General features: G+C 45.2%; 1 protein-coding gene across 4 annotated transcripts in view; it reads left to right on the top strand.

Annotated features, from left to right (window-relative positions):
- Positions 1 to 20996, top strand: part of DDX58 (DExD/H-box helicase 58) — a 51586-nt gene that overhangs the window by 26634 nt on the left and 3956 nt on the right. For 3 of the 4 annotated variants that reach the window (XM_036433602.1, XM_036433601.1, XM_036433599.2), the window contains exons 6-16: positions 1948 to 2049; positions 2839 to 2992; positions 4218 to 4476; positions 5180 to 5342; positions 6759 to 6878; positions 9530 to 9687; positions 10770 to 10905; positions 11666 to 11814; positions 12116 to 12206; positions 16047 to 16217; positions 17559 to 17710. In XM_036433602.1, coding sequence (XP_036289495.1) covers positions 1948 to 2049; positions 2839 to 2992; positions 4218 to 4476; positions 5180 to 5342; positions 6759 to 6878; positions 9530 to 9687; positions 10770 to 10905; positions 11666 to 11814; positions 12116 to 12206; positions 16047 to 16217; positions 17559 to 17710 — 1655 coding nt within the window. The remainder of the gene's footprint in view (positions 1 to 1947; positions 2050 to 2838; positions 2993 to 4217; positions 4477 to 5179; positions 5343 to 6758; positions 6879 to 9529; positions 9688 to 10769; positions 10906 to 11665; positions 11815 to 12115; positions 12207 to 16046; positions 16218 to 17558; positions 17711 to 20996) is intronic. The other variant, XM_036433600.2, reaches the window with a different exon arrangement.

Genomic DNA, 20996 nt, shown 5'->3' on the forward strand with positions numbered 1-20996 from the left:
GATATCGAATGTGCCTTCCTGACCCAAAGGATGGCCAGTCTATTTCACACATCTTTCTTTTTTTAAAAATATATTTTATTGATTTTTTTTACAGAGAGGAAGGGAGAGGGATAGAGAGCTAGAAATGTCGATGAGAGAGAAACATCGACCAGCTGCCTCCTGCACACCCCCTACTGGGGATGTGCCCGCAACCAATGTACATGCCCTTGACCGGAATTGAACCCGGGACCCTTCAGTCCCCAGACCGACGCTCTACCACTGAGCCAAACCGGCTTCGGCCACACATCTTTCTTAACTTCCAGGGAACTAAGTTCACCCCATTGTCCCCAGTAAGACTTTTCTTAAAATTCTTTAACGCACATTCTAAAACAGTGGGTTTTGGAGGAACTGCTTCCCATATTTGCAGTTCAACCGTGTAATTCCTCCCAGTTAACAGACACAGGACAAGCACAAGGTAACTTTTGCTTCACACAAACTCTCACATCCACAGTCACACACCAGTCAGTCTGGGCTTTGACTTCCACTCACTGGAAATCCCTGAACTGAGGCAAATATTTTGCCTAACTGGTGATCAGCCACTTCTGTCCCGAAAGTCAGGGCTGAATTCAGATTGGTCCCCCGCGGGGAAAACTCACCAGTCAGACGTCTGGTTCCAGAAAAGTCTTTTTTTGTCCCACTGGGGTGCCAGTGGGGGTCCCAGTCGTCCAGGCCAGTGAGGCCTGGAATCCAGTAAATCACTGGAGGAACGCCTTTCCCGTCCTGGGGGTGGGGTGGGGGTGCGGGAGGAATGGATGGCCATCGGCCTTTACCAGCGGTGCCCTAAGTAGGCAGCACGACTGCGATTAATGTTGCAGATAATCTGCCAGGAAGCGCAGGAGAATTAATCAGCCGGGCCCTAAGATGATATTCAGAAAAATAACCTTTATTTCCAATGATTCGGGGAGTCAGTCTCCAAATCCTGAGTGATGAATGTGGACGAAGCTTTCCCTTTATACCCTTTAGTTTCTTTGTCCCCCAAATATGGATCAGGCTTCCGGACTTTGCACTGGCCTTGCAGCCCCCTGTGAGCCGGGATGGGGGCAGTGAGGTGACACTCAGAGGCCTGTCTGGCGCCAGCACTGCCAAACCTCTCGGGGGGTTGTATAGGGTTCACGGCTGATGACCTCGGTAAGAGGGGAGTATTCCGGGAAACAGGTTCTGCGAGGAGGGACAGGCCTCACAGATAGAATGGAGCTTATCGGCAAGCAAGAGCGTGCGTCAGCATGTAGGCCCCTGGCACAGACTCAGATAGCTAGCCTCCCACATGCCTTAGTTTTCCCTTCACTTTTGAGAGAAAATAGCACGTGAGAGCCTTCAGAATTGCAAAGCATGACTGCTCTTCAATAAGAGGTTGTTGCCGAAACCGGTTTGGCTCAGTGGATAGAGCGTCGGTCTGCTGACTGTAAGTCCCAGATTCGATTTCTGTCAAGGGCATGTACATTGGTTGTGGGCACATCCCCAGTGGGGGATGTGCAGGAGGCAGCTGGTCGATGTTTCTAGCTCTCTATTCCTCTCTGTAAAAAAAAAATCAATAAAATATATTTTTTTGAAAAATAAGAGGTTGCTTTGAGAATTTAAGATTTAGTGTTTGGTGTTTTGCAAAGATTTCTTGCTGTTTTGTTCCAGGTAGCATTTCCTTTAACGGGTGGGCATCTGTGTTGCCCTGAATTAAGCCATTTGTTATTTTATTTTTCTTCTCGTTTTTGCCATCACTACTTTGTCACTGAGGGGGAATTCTCCACTTCAAATCAGTGGAGGAGCTGGAACATTAAAAACAAGGATTGTAAACGCTCAGACATGAGGCCCTTCTTACCGGAGTTAGCTCCCTGTCTGTCTGACAGTAGATAGCTGTTGCCTTGACCCCTCCGGCAGCAACTCCTTAGTAATTTTGTTCCTTTTGTGTTTCAGAAGTGGCTCATACTCAGAGCCCAATAAAGCCACGAAATTACCAACTAGAGCTCGCTGGTCCTGCTCTAGAAGGAAAAAACACAATCATATGTGCTCCTACTGGTAAGCTGATAGCCAGCACTTAGATGGTTTGCTTCTCTGCTTCCTTTTTTCCTCCTTTATTGAATACTGGGATGAAATGGGCACGTTTTAGTTTTTTCCTTGTTCCATTTTTCTTTTGAGAAAACCGTGTTATTAGTATAGTCTCAAGGTAGGTATTTTCAGGAACCCGAGGGGGAAGAAAAATGCCATTTTTTTCGCTTACTTCAGGGCCTGACTGAGTAAGACAAGTCCTAGGAAGTAGGTTAATATTTGTTAGTCCTGGTGTAAATTCTACCATTGTTCACCCAATCACATTTCCAGTATACTGGTTCTGTTGCAGAAAACCAAAGAAGAACAAAGCAATACCAGAGAGATGGAGTTAGATTTATTGCACGCGTAGGTCCAGAGGAAAATGTCTCTCAAATTCTGGGCTCCAACATGCAGGAATTTTCCCTATTTATATGCTTTTACCTTCTTTGTCTCCCAAATATGGAGTGTTTCCGACCCCTTTTGCAAGTTCTTAAAGAGCCCACATGCGCTGGGCCTTGAGAACTCAACCAGAGGCCTAGCCTGGCACCAGCACTGATAACCTTGTCTGGGGAAGGTTTAATGGCCTCGCTGAAGTGGGAGTAGTCCTAGCAAGCAAGAATTTACAGAAGCCAATTAGCAGGGTTAAAATTTCAAACAGCAGTTTTCATATAAGATGGATGTTTCAGTCTATCCAGTGGTTTTAGGAGAGCCAAAAATAATTACTATTCTACAGAAATATTTTAATATATTAGTGACCTTTCTTTTTCTTTATGTTAAAAGGCTGTGGGAAAACCTTTGTTGCACTTCTCATATGTGAGCATCATCTTCAGAAATTTCCACAAGGACAAAAGGGAAAGGTTGTGTTTTTTGCTAATCAACTCCCAGTGTATGAACAGCAGAAAAACGTCTTCTTAAAACATTTTGAAAGATATGGGTAAGTATAACAGTTGTTCCAACTTGTTTTTCTCTAGCTTTATGTAACTTGGGGTGCTTTCCGCTTTGGTTTGGTTTTGGAAAACCATGATTCAAAAAATTCATAGTAGATTGAGCTTTTATAAAATCTAGATGTAACTCCTTCAGGATTCAAGTCTGTTTTGTTAGCTATACCGGAAATCCTAAGTAAATGACTTAAGAGATACATTTTACGTTTAACTGGCACATTTAACTTTTTAATGATTTTATGATTTATTTAGTGTGACTATTTAAGTCAGTGGTTCTCAACCTTCCTAATGCCATGACTGTTGTGGGGTCGAACCCTGGGTTCAAAATAAGACCTCCAGAGGCTGATGATTTATTAAAAAAAAAAGCAGGCAAGAATTTGTTGAACTGGCCAGAGCAGCCACAAGAGTACCACATGCAGGCAGACCCTACACGACTGAGCCACTTTAGGGGCAGGTAGTTATTTTTAAAGGTTCTGAGAAGGAAAACCCCCATTCTGCAACAAATTGTTTGGAATTTTCTGCTGTTCTTTCTAGATAAAATGTTGCTTTCTAGTTTGCTTTAGCCCGTTTGAAGAATGATGAAGATAAACTTAGCTGTCTGACCTTACAGGCCAGAGACCAGATATGCCCATAATCTCAATACCATGTCAGGTGCACTTTTTTTTTTAATTGGATAGAACAGCATTGTTTTTCAAGGCCAGCATCGAGATAACCACTAAGTGTACATAGGGCTGGCTCTTTAATGAAAAAGAAAGTTCTGCCTGTAACCTTGCCCAGAACTTGAATTCATCCTATTTCAATGACCCTTTACTATGTTTCCTGCAATACTCCCATTTTACAGAGGTCATGTTGTGGTGTCCCCAACCATAAAATTATTTTCGTTGCCACTTCATAACTGTAATTTTGCTACTGTTAATGAATCGTAATGTAAATATCTGATAGGCGACCCCTATGAAAGGGTCATTCGACCCCCAAAGGGGTCGAGACCCACAGGTTGACAACCACTGCTCTAAGTACTAGTTTCTTAGTGGCTTAGTATATGCTCCTGGCCATTTTAACTAGCTTGCATTTATTGATCACTTCCTATGTGCTAAGCACTTGTCTCCTTTTTGACTTAGGGAGGACGCAGTCAATTAACGTTCTGATCTAGTGTTTCAGATCTCTGTGGGTTTCTCACTCACACCGAGGTTGGTAACAGGCAGCTTATGTCATTCCCAGGTACAAAATTGCCGGCATTTCTGGAGCCATGGTTGAGAATATCTCAGTGGAACAGATTGTTGAGAACAATGACATCATCATTTTAACGCCACAGATTCTTGTGAACGGCCTTAAAAACAGGACTATTCCATCACTCTCTGTCTTTACTTTGATGATCTTTGATGAATGCCACAACACCAGCAAGCGCCATCCTTACAACGTGATCATGTTCCATTATCTAGATCAGAAGCTTGGAGGATCTTCAGACCCACTGCCCCAGGTATCTGCAAAGTCATGGATTCCTTGGCAAAGCTGTCACCTTCCTAAATGATTTACTCTTTTTTAAAAATATATACTTTCATTGATTTCAGAGACGAAGGGAGAGGGAGAGAGAGAGAGAAACACAAGTGATGAGAGAGAATCATTGATCAACTGGCCTCCTGCACGCCCCACACTGGGGATTGAGCACGCAACCCAGGCATGTGCCCTGCCTGACCGGGAATTGAATTGTGACCTCCTGGTTCATACATAGATGGATGCTCAACCACTGAGCTACATATACCAGGATTGACTTACTGTTATATAGAAGGGAGCTGCCTGTCCATGGACACACAGCCAGGGTGACATGGGAGGGTGTTCGATTTCAGCCCTTTTCCTCTCAGTGTGCTGTTCCACTCATCACGGGGGGCATGCGGGGAAAGAAGAAAGAAGCCCTGCCTGGAAGGGTTTCCTCTCTTCGTATCTGTGCCGATTTGTGTTCAACTCATGAGTTGTGACTTCCGCATTTATCCCGTGCTTTGCTTGAGGAGGACCTGTCTGTTTGTACCGTCAGAGAGAGTTTCAGGGGAAACATGCCCCTGCTCTGTATTGGGAGTCAGGGGGGTGGTGCGGGAGCAGGAGGGAGCTCCGGGGGTGGGGAGGGGGGACCTGAGGAAATGCCGTGCCCTCCCCGGACAGCTAACGGCTTGGCGGGCTCCTCACAGGTCATTGGGCTGACGGCCTCGGTGGGCGTCGGGGATGCCAAGAACACAACGGAAGCCATGGAGTATATCTGCAAGCTGTGTGCGTCTCTGGACACTTCCGTGCTGGCAACAGTCAGAGACAACGTGGAGGAACTGAAGGAGATCGTTTATAAGCCCCAGAAGTGTAAGTGGGACCCAGGAACGAGCCCTGTAGACTCTGTTATCCTCTGCTATTCCTTGTTCAGAGCCATGTGAATGGACACTAAAGTTTTACCCTTTCTCTGTTTGGTAAAAACTATTTAACCCCAAACTTGGGAAATAGTCACGTTTCTGGCCTCTCTCCTCGACGGAGCTCTCTGCCCAAGCAGAGAGGAACCTCAGGAATGGCCTGTAGGAAGCAAACTGTCTGACTTCATTTCCATAAAACTCTTACACAGAGATCCATGGGAGGGGAAGGCGATGAGAAAATCTAAGCATGTCAATGGCCAAGACCCGGCTCAGTCCTTCCCGGTGTCCGTGCCTGAGGAGGATATCGTGTGGTCATTTATTATTTCTATGTTTATCTGATAGTTTAGGTTGAAATTATCTGAGTTCATCAGACCTTACCTCTAAAGATGAGAAAATGATTTTTATAAGATGGACTAGCAAATGTTTATTGGATGCCAATGCAATACTGTTCAGCAAGGGAGAGGGGGGGAGAGGAAATACACATGATTTCATCCTTGCTCTCTGAACAGCATATGACTGTACAAGGCAGAGCAGACAGACATGAAATAGGGAGGGAGCAGTTAACGTTTCTTTCTGGGAGCTGCCTGTCTGAACTTTTTCGTATCAAGTACATGTTTATTCATAACCCGGTCCCTCCTGCCCTCAGCTTCCTCTCCTTCCACTGCATTCCTGCGGGCTCCTCACCTGTGTCAGATGCCTTTTCTCTCTAACTTTGGTCCATGCTCTGTTTTGTACACGATTGCGTTTGCTTCCTCCTTTCCTCTTCCCCGGCGTGTCCCACACCTCTGTCTCCCTCGGAAGAATTTGGGGTTCTTTTCCCTGTGCTCCGTGACACGTGTGCATACTGTGTTACCACACTCAGCTGTGGTTGTTTGGCTGCGTATCGTTCTGTCCCCTAAGAGCACAGACCTCTCTGGAGCACGGAGTGAGTTCTTTTCAACTGTCTGTCACCACAATACGGCACATGACGGGCAGTGAATGCATTTCTGCGGAAACAGTGCAATAATGAATGTCAGGAACAGTGCACCCTGTCCTGGGGGTTGTGTGGGAAGGGATCAAAGAACAGAGACAGACTTAAAACGCATGGCGTTTGCAGAGACAAGCTGGACACCAGCCTTCTCAGAGCAGGGGCCCTGTGCTGAGTAGCAGGAAAGCCAGAGTGAGAATTGGATTAGGCCCCGAGCACAGCAGACACGTCAGCAGGAGGGATCTGTTGCAGGTTTCTGAGTGTTTGTTGGATCACCTCGGTGAGTTGCCTGTGGGCTTGGGAGCTCAGAAGAAATAATAACAGGAGAGAAAGGTTTGGGGGTGCCTTCTTTAAACTCTGGCATAAGCTTCCAGAAAAATACTCACTTTCCTTTGGTGGCTCTAGTTTTCAGGAAAGTGAAATCACGGACCAACAACAGATTTAAAAGCGTCATCTCTGAGCTGATGAGGGAGACAGAGAGCCTGGCAAAGAGCGTCTTTGGTGAACTCGGTACCGTAAGTCTCGGTGAGATAAATTTCACTTCCCGTCCTCTCATTTGGGAACAGCCACATGTTGTTCACTAGTATTTGCAGTCTCCTTAGTTCAGACAATGTCAAGACCCTATCCAGAGGTTGACTTTCTTTCTTTTTTTTTTTTTTTTTTTTGAGGTTGACTGACTTGATTATAGGTTATTAAAGAACCTCCCAAGACCTCCTTCATTTTCTATTGCCTCTTCCCCCCTTTGTAAGTCCAAAGTAAATGCAGGACACACACACACACCTGAAATATAGTACATATAAATCAGTCCATGGCTTTTTTGACCTTCCAAGGTAGCTTTCTGTCCTGACTTCCTATTGCAGGAATGAAACCACCATTCCTCTGATGGCTCAGATTCAAGCCTAGAGGTGACCTTTGACCTTTCTTCTTTTGAGACTCTCATGAAGTCACCAAGTTCAGTTCTTGTCTCTTTTATCCACTCATTCATTCGCCACAGAGTTATTGTACTGGGAACTGTGGTAGAGATGGAAACAGCAAGATTGAAGATATGGTCCCCACCCTCGGGAGCTCACCGTGAAACCGTGAGAATCAGATGCGAGTGGTTTCCATGGGACCGGGCGGCGACACGCTGGGTGCCATGGGTGCACATGGAACTGGGCCGGGCTGCCAGGAAGGCTTCCTGGGACAGATCTGGGAGTCAGCCACGTTAAGGAGAGACAGTTAGGTGAGATCGAAAGGCATTAGGCATAGAAGGAAGGGAGAGCGCAGTGCGTTTTAGGAAGTGCAAGCATTTCATGATAATTATATATATTATATATTTTCTCATGATAATGTTAACGTGTGAGTAAGGAGTGAGGCTAAAGGGAGAGGCAGTGGGTAGACGGGGAAGGGGCTGGTAGGCCAAGCTGAGTTTAAATTGTACCCTGAAAGCAGTGGGAAGCAACTGAGGATTTTGACGAGATAAGGGCGCCAGTGAAGGAAGAGGGCCGGAGGCTGTGGACCTGGCGTGGTGAAGGGAGGAGGCTAGTGCAAAGCACTGCAAACAGGAAGTCTCAGACTTAATGGCTGACTGGATTTGGGAGGGAGTGTGGGAGAGGGGGAAGGAAGAGGGAGATTTCCCTGCAGGCTTCTCGCTTGGGCACCTGTGCATATGCCTCTGCGTGGTGCTGGTTCTAGAACTAGGGGCAGCTCTGGCAGGTACAGGGTGAGTTGGGAGTTAACTGAATTTCTAATGTCTGCAAGATATCTCATGGTGCTGCCTTCTCTCACACTTGTTCTAACTTCTCTTTCCTTTTACAGCTTGATTTAGGGCTTAGTCTAATAGCTTTCTAGCTGGTTTGCCCGCTTCACTCTTTTTTTCCATCCATTTCCCTCCCCCATTGCCTGGCTAGTCTTCCTAAAGTACAGGGTCCTGTGTGAATCCCTTTGCTTACAGGCAAAGCCCTCCAGGTCTCTGCCTTAACAGTCTGAGTCCTGCCTGCATAACCCGGCTCTACTTCTCTCCACTCTTACCTTCCACTCCTTCCCCGACGACATTTTTGGGTTTAGCCTTGAACATGCTCATTCACGCGTGTGTTCATTCATTCTGTGTTGGCAAGGTGCCGGCTGATGGGAATACGCTGTGGACCCTGAGACACAGCCCCTGCGTTCATGGCATTTCCAGTGTAACAGTACAGCCAGAATTAGGAAGTAATAAAAATAAAGCAGCTTACGTAGGGGGTGAGTGGGAGGGTGGCGGGCTCAGGGTGTTTCAGGCAGAGGGAACAGCATGGACGGAGGCCGGGAAAGCAGTGTGAGGACTCACCTCAGCCCTGTAAATGCAGGGAGGGGAGTGTAGAGATGGGGATCAGAAGCAAGCAGGGCGGGGCCACCGAGGACCTGTGGGAAGCAGCGGGATAGCAGTTTCTCACCTTCAGTTTGAAAACTCCCTCTAACTGCTGAGTGAGGAAAGGATTGCAGGGAATACGGGGAGAAGCAGGGAGACCAGTTAGGAGGCCATGATATCATCCAGGGGCATTATGACATGGTCTGACCTGGGGAGGGGGCAGAAGGGTACGGGGACTTGAATTTCTACCTTCTTATTCCAACCTCCTCCTTTTCGCCAGTCCACATCCTGTCAGCTGTTCATTTCTGGATTGCTTAGCTAGTTTTTTTCACTAGACTTTATTTTTTAGAGCAGTTGTAGGTTCTTAGCATCATGGAGCAGAACGTGCAGAGTTCCCCATATGCCTGCCTGGCCCCAGCCTTGCTTGTTTCCCTGCCTCCCCAAATTCAGCAAATACTTGTTGATTCATGTCGTTGACTGCTGGCCGCCTCGTTTGTAGCTGGCCTGGGAAAGAAGCATGTCAAGGCCACTTGTCTCAGAAGCTTCCTTTGTTCCTTTTACTTAAAAAGAGGAACGTCTTAGCCCAGAAACAGAGCTCTCCCTGTGAATTTCATCGGACTGGGCTCTTCCCCGGGAGCCCTGCAGAACTGACTGTCCCTAGAGCCTCTCGCAGCCTGAGCTGCTGGGGGGCAGGGCCGGGTCTCCCTCCTCCACGACTGGCCCCGGTTCAGAGCCGGGGCTGCAGGGCCCTGCCCCCTCTGCGTGCAGAATAAGAAAGAAAATGAGAGGGGAAGGCAGGCTTAGAACCTGAAGCGACTGACCTATGACACCATGAAAACCTTTTTCTTTCCAGAAACCTTGTCTCAGATTCAAAACAGGGATTTTGGAACACAGAGGTATGAGCAGTGGATCATGACGTTTCAGAAAAAGTGCTCGGTGCTGAGGCTGCAGGACAAAGACAAGGAGAGCAGGATCTGCAGAGCGCTGTTTTTGTACACGTCACATCTGCGGGTAAGCCTCTGCTTTGGAAAGTCGTATTTTATTTTATTTTTTACTTATTGATTAGAGAGAGACAGACATTGAGTTGTTGTTCCACTTATGCATTCTTTTTTGGATGTGCCCTGACCTGGGATCAAACCCACAACCTCGGCATATTGGAACGATTCTCTAACCAACTGAGCTACCCGGCCAGGGCTGGTCAGGCCTGTCTTGGTTTAGCACCTGCTGGGAGCTGTGCTGTAGCAGCTGAGGGAACACCAACTTTTCATCCTGTCCCCACAGCTCACTTAGGAACTTTCCGTAAGATTCTTATGGAGCAAACTCCAAAGATGATCTCATTCAGCATCGTCTTTGTCTGCTTTCTGAACTTAACTCTGGCGGCAGTAGGATGGGCCTCCAGCATTCCCATGGCTGACTTTCCTAACCTGATTCACGGTTAGGAAAGGTTGGGTGAGGAAGAACGTTACTGCAGATGGATGACTGGTGACGGCCATCCTTAAAGTTCAGTATGGGACTCCCGTTGCCCTATCCTGAAACATGTTTTCTTACCTTGGATAGAGCCACATGCACACAGGAAGATATGGATATTTTAGGACATATCCAGCCACTTTGCATTTATAGAATTTTAATGAACTTAATATTTGGTGTAGGTGGTCAGCGCCATCATTCTAAGCGGGTGCTGTCCCCATTCAGTGATGAGTTTAGATGTACAAAGAGATTGAGTTGAATATCTGAATTTTGAGGCAGATTGATATGGAAGTTGACTTGCTTTTTTTTTTTTTTTTTTTTTTAAGCCTTTGACATGCATTTTTCTTATAATTTTCTCTTCCAAGGCAGACCTCTAGACTCCAAAGTGATCCTAATTAGTTATTGATCCTAGCTAACTGAGATTTTTTGAAAACAGTATTTGATTCCGAGATTTTACTAAGTACCATAAGGGACTGTTCATTTTTCAAAAAACTAAGTTGGAACAGATTTGAGAAAAGTTTATTCTTAAAATTAATTTCATGCCAAGTTATAGCTCGTTGAACTTCAGTACAGCAGATGTGTTGGACATTAGAAATACATTGAAACTCCGTTTTCTTCTTAAACAGATACTTAACGATGCCCTCATTATCAATGAGCACGCACGGACGAAAGATGCTCTGGAGTACTTGAAAGGCTTCTTCAACAACGTCCGCACAGCCGGGTTCGATGAGATAGAGCAGGGCCTCACTCGGAGATTTGAAGGTGGGTGGTATTTCTGGAGGAGGAAGCCCCGCAGCCTGGTGACTCCAGGGATAGCATGATGGCACGGCATTGCAGTTAGCAGCTGGTGATGCTCAGGCACAGTGTGTCCTGGGCTTACGCAGATGGCCGGACCACTGAGCTTCAGTGAAACCCGGTCCTAATGGAAAGAACCTGCGGCTCACCCTAGTTCCAGTTTTGAAGAAGGAAAAATAGTAGGATTTGCAAAGGATATATTTCATGGAAATAGTTAATAGTAGCACATTTTTATTTTACTTTCAGTAATTTTGTAAAGGTTTACAAACTACAAAAAAAATTGCTTTAATGATATTAAAAATACTGTAATTTATTTATACTTCTATGTAAAGAAGAAAACCACAATGGTCCATAATCCCATATCCCTCATATTAAGGAAAATATAGGAAGATCTGAAATGAAAAGTAAGGCTTCCTTCTCCTTCTCGCCAATTTCCCCCCAAAATTGCTATTAATAATTAGGGGGGAGGCTATACTGAAGTACTTATGTACACATATGTGTAACCGAGTGATGTGCTGCTAAACATTGAACAAGCAGCTCTCTGGGGGGAGGGGGGAAACAAAATACATGCATTTGTTGGTGTATTTAATGTATGCATTCAATTGGTGGTTTTCACTTACACAATTCTGGTCAGATTAAGAGATTAACTGGACTATAGCTGAAGGTCCCAGTGTGTTCTAAATTTCTAGAATTTATGAGTCGTTTACAAAACGTTCTCCTTTTGCAGAAAGGTTGCAAGAACTAGAGAGCATTTCTGTGGATCCCAGCAACGAGAACCCTAAACTGAAGGACCTCTGCTTCATCTTGCAAGAGGAGTACCACCTAAACCCAGAGACCAGAACCATTCTCTTCGTGAAAACCAGAGGACTGGTGGATGTAAGCTTCTTCCTCCTTATGGATAACGAACGGAGCAGTACCATTTTATTGAAAAGATTGTCTTCTCTTTACTTCACTGTTGTAGTTACTCTAGTTTATAGAGATGTCTTGATTCCTTTATATGTTTTTTAATTATTGTATAGAATTCAATTCCAAGAAGCAGTTTTCTTAGATTTATCAATCTGAAAACTGTCTGTGTACCAGCTTAACGTGTTTTTTTCTTCTTGCATATACTTCAGTATTGAATTAATACAGATGGCATACAAATAGGGCATAACGGATAATTGATTTTTGTTTTCAGGCTTTAAAGAAATGGATTGAGGAAAATTCTAAACTCACCTTTCTAAAACCTGAGATATTGACTGGACGTGGCAAAACAACTAAGGACAGAGGTATTTATATATGGTATACTTCATATAAGAATATATGTAATCTATTGAATATTTTTTTATGTTTGTATCAGGGTTCAACTAAAGAAGCAAAACCAGTAGATTATACATACATATATATATATATATATATATATATATATATATATATATATATATATATATCTCCTATCTAATAAAAGAGTAATATGCAAATCGACATCACTCCAACACACAAGATGGCTGCCCCCATGTGGACACAAGATGGCCACCACAAAATAGCCAGCAGGGGAGGGTAGTTGGGAGGTGATCAAGCCTGCAGGGGAGGGCAGTTAGGGGTGACCAGACCAGCAGAGGAGGCAAGTTGGGGGCAACCGGGCCTGCAGGGAAGGGCAGTTGGATAGGGATCCAGGCCTGGGGGACAGCAATTAGGGGCAATCAGGCTGGCAGGGGGATAATTCGGCATCAATCAGGCTGGCAGGGGAGTGGTTAGGGAGTGATCAGGCTGGCGGGCAAAAGCAGTTAGGGGCAATCAGAAAGGCAGGCAGGCAAGCAGTTGGGAGCCAGCAAGCCTGCATTGTGAGAAGGATCCCAGATTGGAGAGGGTACAGGCTGGGCTGAGGGACACACATCCCCTCACCCCCATGCATGAATTTCATACACACACACATTTATTACGAGGTACTGGCATGCACAATTGTACTGGTAAAATAAGTCTGAGGTCTACAGGGTAGGTGGTCAGGAGCTGGCTGGAACCCCATAGCCATGAGCTGTTTGTAGTCCCTTATCTCAGGAAACATCTAAGCCCTTTTTAATACTAATACCTAATCAGTATTATTGATTAGGCTACGCCCACCTAGGGTGAAGTCCCTGTTGATTCCCTAATGTCAACTGATTAAGAACTTTAATTACAACTGCAGATTCCACTCGGGACTGTAGTTCAGCTTAGCCAAGTTGACATATCAAAAGGCCATCACATGCTCACATGCTAGAAAGTTGCAGACACTGCCTCCTCCCATTCTTTTTTTAAAACATATTTTAAAAAATATATGTTATTGATTTTTTACAGAGAGGAAGGGAGAGGGATAGAGAGTTAGAAACATCGATGAGAGGGAAACATCTATCAGCTTCCTCCTGCACACCCTCTATTGAGGATGTGACCTCAACCAAGGTACATGCCCTTGACCAGAATTGAACCTGGGACCCTTCAGTCCGCAGGCTGACACTATCCACTGAGCCAAACCAGTTACAGCTCTTTGTTTTTTTTTTTTTTTTTTTTTTACATATTGTTTGAGCATGTCACTCTTCTGCTCAACCAGCAGATTAACTGGAAATAGAAATGTTCTGTTTCTACTTCATTTTCTTTTTTTTTCTTCTTCTTTTAAAAAAAATATATTTTATTGATTTTTTTTACAGACAGGAAGGGAGAGGGAGAGAAAGTTAGAAACATCAATGAGAGAGAATTATCGATCAGCTGCCTCCTGTATGCCCCCTACTGGGGATGTGCCCGCAACATGCCCTTGACCGGACCTTTTCAGTCTGCAGGCTGACGCTCTATCCACTGAGCCAAACCGGTTTTGGCTACTTCATTGTTCTTTAAACTGTAGATGCTTTTGTATGTATGATATACTTTGAGTTTTAAAAAGTAGTCCAAGCCGAAACCGATTTGGCTCAGTGGATAGAGCATCCGCCTGCGGACTGAAGGGTCCCGGGTTCGATTCCGGTCAAGGGCATGTACCTTAGTTGTGGGCACATCCCCAGTAGGGGGCGTGCAAGAGGCAGCTGGTCGATGACACTCTCTCATTGATGTTTCCAACTCTCTATCCCTCTCTCTTCCTCTCTGTAAAAAAATCAATAAAATAATATTTAAAAATAAAAAAAATAAAGAAGTAGTCCAAGTAGACAAGCCTGAATGCTAGCGAGGGTGGTCAGAGGGTGTGGGGCTGCCTCTGTGATCACCCGGGAGGAGCCAGGTGGCCACCTCACCTGGCATTCGCACAGCTGTGCTCCCCACGCCTCAGTGACCAGCAGTGACAGCTCCTCTCTGTTCCTCCTCCGCAGTGTTATGATAAGCAGTTCCCACCCTGTCAGTCCTGTCATCACCCTTGCACTTCCGCTTTCTACGCATTTTAAAGTTTATGACTCTAAAGGGCAAATTCAGATTGTGAAAATGTGGCTTACCAAATGAAGTCCAACACCACAGATTCTTTTTTTTTTTTTTTTAATTCTCTATTGTTTAAAGTATTACATATGTCTCCTTTTCCCCCCATTGACCTCTCTCCCTGGCCACTCCCAACCCCCCAGCCCATGCCCTCGTCCCCCTACTGTCTGTAACCATTGGTTATGCTCATATTCATGCATATATCTTTTTTTTAAAAAATATATTTTATTGATTTTTTACAGAGAGGAAGAGAGAAGGGTAGAGAGTTAGAAACATCAATAGAAAAACATGGATCAGCTGCCTCTTGCACACACCCTACTGGGGATGTGCCCACAACCAAGGTACATGCCCTTGATCAGAATCGAACCTGGGACCTTTCAGTCCGCAGGCCGATGCTCTATCCACTGAGCCAAACCGGTTTTGACTATACAAGTCTTTTGGTTGATCTCTCCCCTGCCCCACTCCCCTGCCTACCATCTTAGGTTGGACAGTCTATTGGATGCTTCTATGACTCTGACTCTATTTTTGTTCATCAGTTTATGTTGTTCATTATATTCAACAACTTAGTGCGGTCATGTGATGTTTGTCTTTCTCCGACTGAACACCACAGATGCTTGTGGTCAAAGTTCTTGTGCCATCTGACTGCAACATGAGTCCAATATGATTTTCCACCTTTGTTATTTCCCCACAAATAAACACTCAGAGAGCATCTTCTTATTTGTTTCTTCAGTTATTCATCCATCCATCCACCTGTATTCAGAGCTTAGCCGGTGCCGGTCATTGTGCTTCTGCCAGACAGCCTTCCCCGGCCCCCTCCACATTCCCACAGCATCCATCCGGCCTCCACCTCATTGCTCGTCACATGGAACTACAGCTTCCTATTATACCCCTCGTCCTCAGACTATGAGCTTCTCGTTGTAGATAAAAGTGGACCTTTAACCATGTTATTCTTATCTGACAAACCATAATGCCGAATAAATGTTTGATGAACAAATGAAGAAAGAAGCTCAGAAATTAATGAAGCGTGGTGTCCATCTTGAAGGTGTTTTTTTTCCTTCATTAAAGTATATCTCAAGATTTTGACAGCCGATATACTAGGGAAAAAATGGAACTTCTATAAATTCTATTAGCTCTAACGTGGGGATCACTGAAGTTCTTTCTCCTCATTGTATCAGTGGCTGAGCACTGCTCGCTCTTAGGATCCTAGACTTAAAAATGCAAGGCCAGGTTCTGCTGCAGGCTACCTGTCAGTTTGTCCCACTTCCATCTGTGAGGAGAATGGTGGCACTTGCCAGTCAACCTAAGAGAGCTTCCTGAGGTTCCCCGTGAGTAAGGAGATGAACATGTTTTGTCAGCTGTAAACTTCTCTCTCTACACGTGCAAAGGTATTACGATTAGTAATCTATTTTTTTAATCAATGTTTGTTTTGAGACAACACACCGAAGCCACACAGCTGGCAAATGCCGCAGCTGGAATTTGAACTCGGGCAGGCTGTGGCAGAGTCCAGGCTGCACCGCCTGCATGAGCTCTCCATGGCAATGATAGGGTGGGCACTGCAGCCGGGGGTTGTTGAGAGATCATGAATCCAAAGCACTGACCACGGTACCTGGCGTGTAGTAAGCATTCCGTCATTCATAGCTGCTTTTCTTCAGGGGTAAAATTCCCTCTTTGGTGAGTTGTCATGCCCTCTGACTCTGGCCCAGGAATGACCCTCCCGGCACAGAAGTGTGTCCTGGATGCGTTCCGAGCCCACGGCGAAAAGAAGATTCTGATCGCCACCTCCGTGGCTGACGAAGGCATCGACATCGCTCAGTGCAATCTGGTCATCCTGTACGAGTACGTGGGCAATGTCATCAGGATGATCCAAACCAGAGGTGAGAGGCGCTCTGGCGCTGTTTTAAATGTCAGCCAATTTGTCCGATTTGTAAGCATACCTGTCATTCCGGCCTTTCTCCCTTACCGAGTCCTGCCTGTGTGTGTGACCAGGGGCACCAGGGGCTCTGGTGTCACTGCCCGGAAGGTGACTTATTGGGCCCGGATTGGGTGGCTACAGTTTTGTCCACCATTTTAATTCCTGTTCACCAGGAAAACGGTGCACTTGACCAACACTGACTAACATGCTTTTAGGAGGATAATTCCCACTGGTTTGGGGCTCTGGCAGTTGGCATGCACACTTCCCTGGCTGTGCGTGTGGTGCCGCGGGGCCCACTGTGTCCAAGGAGCTCTTCTGTCCCACGTGCACCAGAGTCTCCTAACTGGCCTCTCTTCCTTTTTCGGTTTCTGTAACAGCAGCTGCCACATTACCTGTCCTGGAAAATCTCTGAACGTGTCACTTCCCTGTATAGAAACTGCAGTGGTTCCCCAATTTTCTTAATGTTACAGAGTTATGTGTATGTACATATATATATTTCTTTATTTCAGAGAAGGGAGAGAGAAAGAGAAACATCAATGATGAGAGAGAATCAATGATCGGCTTCCTCCTGCACAACCCCACTGGGGATGGAGCCCCCTGGCTTGAAATCAAACCATGACCTCCTGGCTCATAGGTCGATTCTCAACCACTGAGCCACACCAGCTGGGCTTGATGTTAACAGAGTTTTCAAACCGAGCACCCATTTTATCTTCCCAATTCTTTCCCTCTATTCACGATTCACTTCAGCCGACCTGACCTCAGCATTTTCTCCTTGTTGAAGGGATTGCTCATGTATTGCTACTGCTGATCGTTTTACCTCTTCCCCCACGTCCCTATCACCTGCCCCAAACTCCCCAGCTGTCAGCCATCTCTCTTTTGAACATCCGTAACTCTTCATGTCTTTCAGCACTTCTCCTTTTCCACCTGTATTCGTGCGGTTGTGATCATAGCTGGTTTCCCCATTTCCTGGAAAGCTCCTGAGAGAGCATCAGTCATTATCCACCTGAGAGCCCTCCCCGCGCCATCCGGAGGGCTCATGTTGGACTCCCTTAAAGCAGTGTTTCTGATGGTGTGGCTGTCTGACCCACTGCAGCACTGAGGCTGCAGCGGGCTCCAGGTGCACACCCGCCTCTCCGTCTGTGCTCTGACGGCTCAGCTTCCTGGAAAGCGGGATTCAGTCACCCAGAGTTGAGTTTTAAGAATATGGGTTTATGGTTTTTATGGCTTCTCTTAGCTTACCTATGCTCAGATTTGTCAGAGCTTTACATCAAAGGCACCGAATGAAATATTTATTTTCCGACAGGCAGAGGAAGAGCAAGAGGTAGCAAGTGCTTCCTTGTGACTAGTAATGCTGATGTGATTGAAAAAGAAAAAATAAACTTATACAAAGAAAAAATGATGAATGACTCCATTCTTAGCCTCCAGGAATGGGATGAAAAAGCTTTTAAAAAAAAGGTAAGTCTTTTCATCTGTGCTTCTCTTTCCGAATCTGACCGTAAGGAACAGGGAAGATGAGCAAGGTGGGTGCCTTTTATCAGATGGCAGAGTGTTGCATTAGAACAGTAAGTTTAATCTTTAAAATTTGTCCTGCAGTGAACATCTAGCTCAGGTGTCTTCAAACTACGGCCCGCGGGCCACATGCGGCCCGCCAGGTTTTTTGGGCAGTGAGCGCAGCCGAGGTGTTACAGTAGGAATTAGTAGTTCATATAGTCCGGCCCTCCAGCTCTCTGAGGGACCGTGATCTGGCCCCTACTTTAAAAAGTTTGAGGACCCCTGATTCTGCTTTTAAGTCTCAATGAGATTAAAATGTATTTTATTTAATGCTGATGCCTGAAGTTGTGCTTTTATTATTTTTATTTATTTATTTATTAAATATAATTTATTTTATTTATTTATTTATTTATTTTTCAGAGAGAAAGGGAGAGGGATAGAGAGTTTAGAAACATCGATGAGAGAGAAACACCAATCAGTTGCCTCCTGCCCACCCCCTACTGGGGATGTGCCCGTAGCCAAGGCACATGCCCTTGACCAGAATCAAACCCTTCAGATTAGGGGGGCACCAAGTAGATGGAGGTGGAGACTAAGCTTTCTTCCCCCATCCCACAGTTGCATTGCCCATTGTCTGCATGAGGCCGACCTTCCTTAGAGCAGTGTGGTCCCCAGGGAATCTCTGGTGACTCTGCAGCCATCTTAACATGTAGATGGTCCAGAGGTATCCAAGGACTGATTTCCATGAGGGAAGCTTCAGGATTTGGGAGTCTGTAATTCTGGAGAAATAAGGTATAAAGGGCATTTTTCACAGTTCTAGTTTGAAATTAAAATGAGGAAGCCCACCTTCCTTCCTCATGGAGTAGAGAATAAAATGTCAAAAAGAACTTCCAACGTGATGTGTTCCCATGACAGCACACAATCAGGGTTTTATGGTTTCGCTTTTCCACCTCAGTCCGTGGAACTAAGCTTCTTCTATCACAGGTGGAAGGGAGAGGCAGTGAGCTATAGACTTAATTTGTGTGACATTGGTTGAGCCTCTTTACCCGTTGAGTTAGTTTTAAATAGAGCAGTAATAGTTTTAACTTACTTGGATTTATTGCCCCATAGTAACATTTAAAATTTATGGGATTATTACTACTTAACTGAATTTTAGAATATAATTGAATATAATTAGATATAAGTGCATTTTTAAAAATTAGATGCTTGATTTTACAGCTGACATTGTGGAAATCACCATGTTCTTTCTTTGTTTATGATGTTCTAAAACTCCTTTTATCATTTCCTTCTGTTTAGAGAACTTCCTTTTGCCATTCTTTTAGGGAAATTCCACTGGTATACAAATTCTCTTAGTTTCTCTTCATCTCAGATTGTCTTGATTTCCCCTTTATTTTTATTTAGTTTTTTAAAAAAAAATATTTTTTATTGATTTCAGAGAGGAAGGGAGAGAGAGAAACATCAATGATGAGAGAAAATCATTGACCGGCTGCCTCCTGCACGCCCCCCACTGGGGATTAAGCACCCAACTGTGGCATGTGCCCTTGACCGGAATCTAACCTGGGCCCTTCAGTCCACAGGCCGATGCTGTATCCACTGAGCCAAACTGGTTTCACCTTTTGTGGCTGCTTTATTTTTTTTATTTTTTATTTTTTAAAGATATATTTTATTGATTTTTTTATAGAGAGGAGGAGAGAGGGATAGAGAGCTAGAAACATCGATGAGAGAGAAACATCGACCAACTGCCTCTTGCACACCCCCTACCGGGGATGTGCCCGCAACCAATGTACATGCCCTTAACCAGAATCGAACCTGGGACCTTTCAGTCCGCAGACCGATGCTCTACCACTGAGCCAAACCGATTTCGGCTTGTGGCTGCTTTAAAATCTTTTCTGATAACGTCTGTCTTCTCAGTGGTGGTATCCATTGATTAACTTTTTTTTTTTTTTTCATTCAGTTTGAGATTTTTCTGGTTTTTGGTATGAAGAGTGATTTTTTTTATTGAAACCTGGATATTTTCATATCACATTAAGAGATTTGGGATTTTAAGAGATTTAACCTTCTGTGTTAGCTGGATTTTTCTGGTGCCTTCCTGGCAGATAGACAGGGACATTATCTCATCACTGCTAGGTGGAAATAGAAATCCAGGTTGCCTATACGTTTTTCTCTTGGCCGAGACCTGCCCAGCTAGAGAGAGGACAAGTCCTGAATAGGAGCTGCTGGGGATTGAGAAAAGGGAAAAAAAGAGACTCAAAGACTTTAAGTAAAGCCCTCGAATGGAGAGACAGTGACCCAGGGCTAGTGCAATGCATTCATTATATACACTCACAGCATGATACCAGGAAGTTTTACAGGAATTTAAGACAAAGGAAATTATGTGAAATCATGGTTAAAGATCAAGCTGCAATTCTTCATTCTTCGGGCTTCTTTGTAGTAATTGTCATTCCTGGCTGAGCCTGGATAATTGTGTCAGTTCCTGGCGCCTGGCTAAACTTAGACAATGAAACCCACTCTCTGGCATCTGAACTAAAGGTCAGGCTGACAACATACCTGCCTCTGGCAAGGTATATTTCTAGGATGTGGCTCTGCTGACACCACCGGACTCAGCAGCAGTCAGCTCATGCGCCTTCCCAAGCGCTCTCTGCAGTTCCCTACTCAGCTTCTGTTGATACCTGTGAGGGGGAGGCTCCTTGTTACTGCTGGGGGGAGGAGGGAGTTCTGGCTCCCCACGTGGTCGCCAGTGACACCAGAGACAAGGGGGAGGGGCGGCTACCATTAAGCAGGGGTGAAAGTCCTAGCTCCCTTCTTGGCCTTCTCTGACACCACCAGGTGGGTGTGTTGGGCATTTCATCACAGCCCCACAGAGTGGGGATCTAGGTTCTCCACTCAGCCTTTGCTGGCATGGGTGGAAATCGGGTCACAGTTTTTTTATTTGTTTTGTTTTATTCTTTGGTATTTGGTTGGGGTAGAATATTTCTTGGGTAAAAGTTTTCTGTCTTTCTAGGCTGCCCTTTCCCTGGCCTTTTCGCTTGAGAGAATAGGCTTTTGTTGAGACTTTAAATATATATATATTTAAAGATTTCAGAGAGGGAGAAAGAGACAGAAACACCAATAATGAGAGAGACTCTTGGTTGGCTGCCTCCTGCACACCTCCATTGGTGATTGAGCCCACAGCCCCGGGCATGTGCCCTGACCTAGAATCGAACCGTGACCTCCTGGTTCATAGGTCAGCCACTGAGCCACGCTGGTCTGGCTG

The sequence above is a fragment of the Pipistrellus kuhlii genome, unplaced genomic scaffold (genome assembly GCF_014108245.1).
Source record: "Pipistrellus kuhlii isolate mPipKuh1 unplaced genomic scaffold, mPipKuh1.p scaffold_m20_p_12, whole genome shotgun sequence".
NCBI lineage: Eukaryota > Metazoa > Chordata > Mammalia > Chiroptera > Vespertilionidae > Pipistrellus > Pipistrellus kuhlii.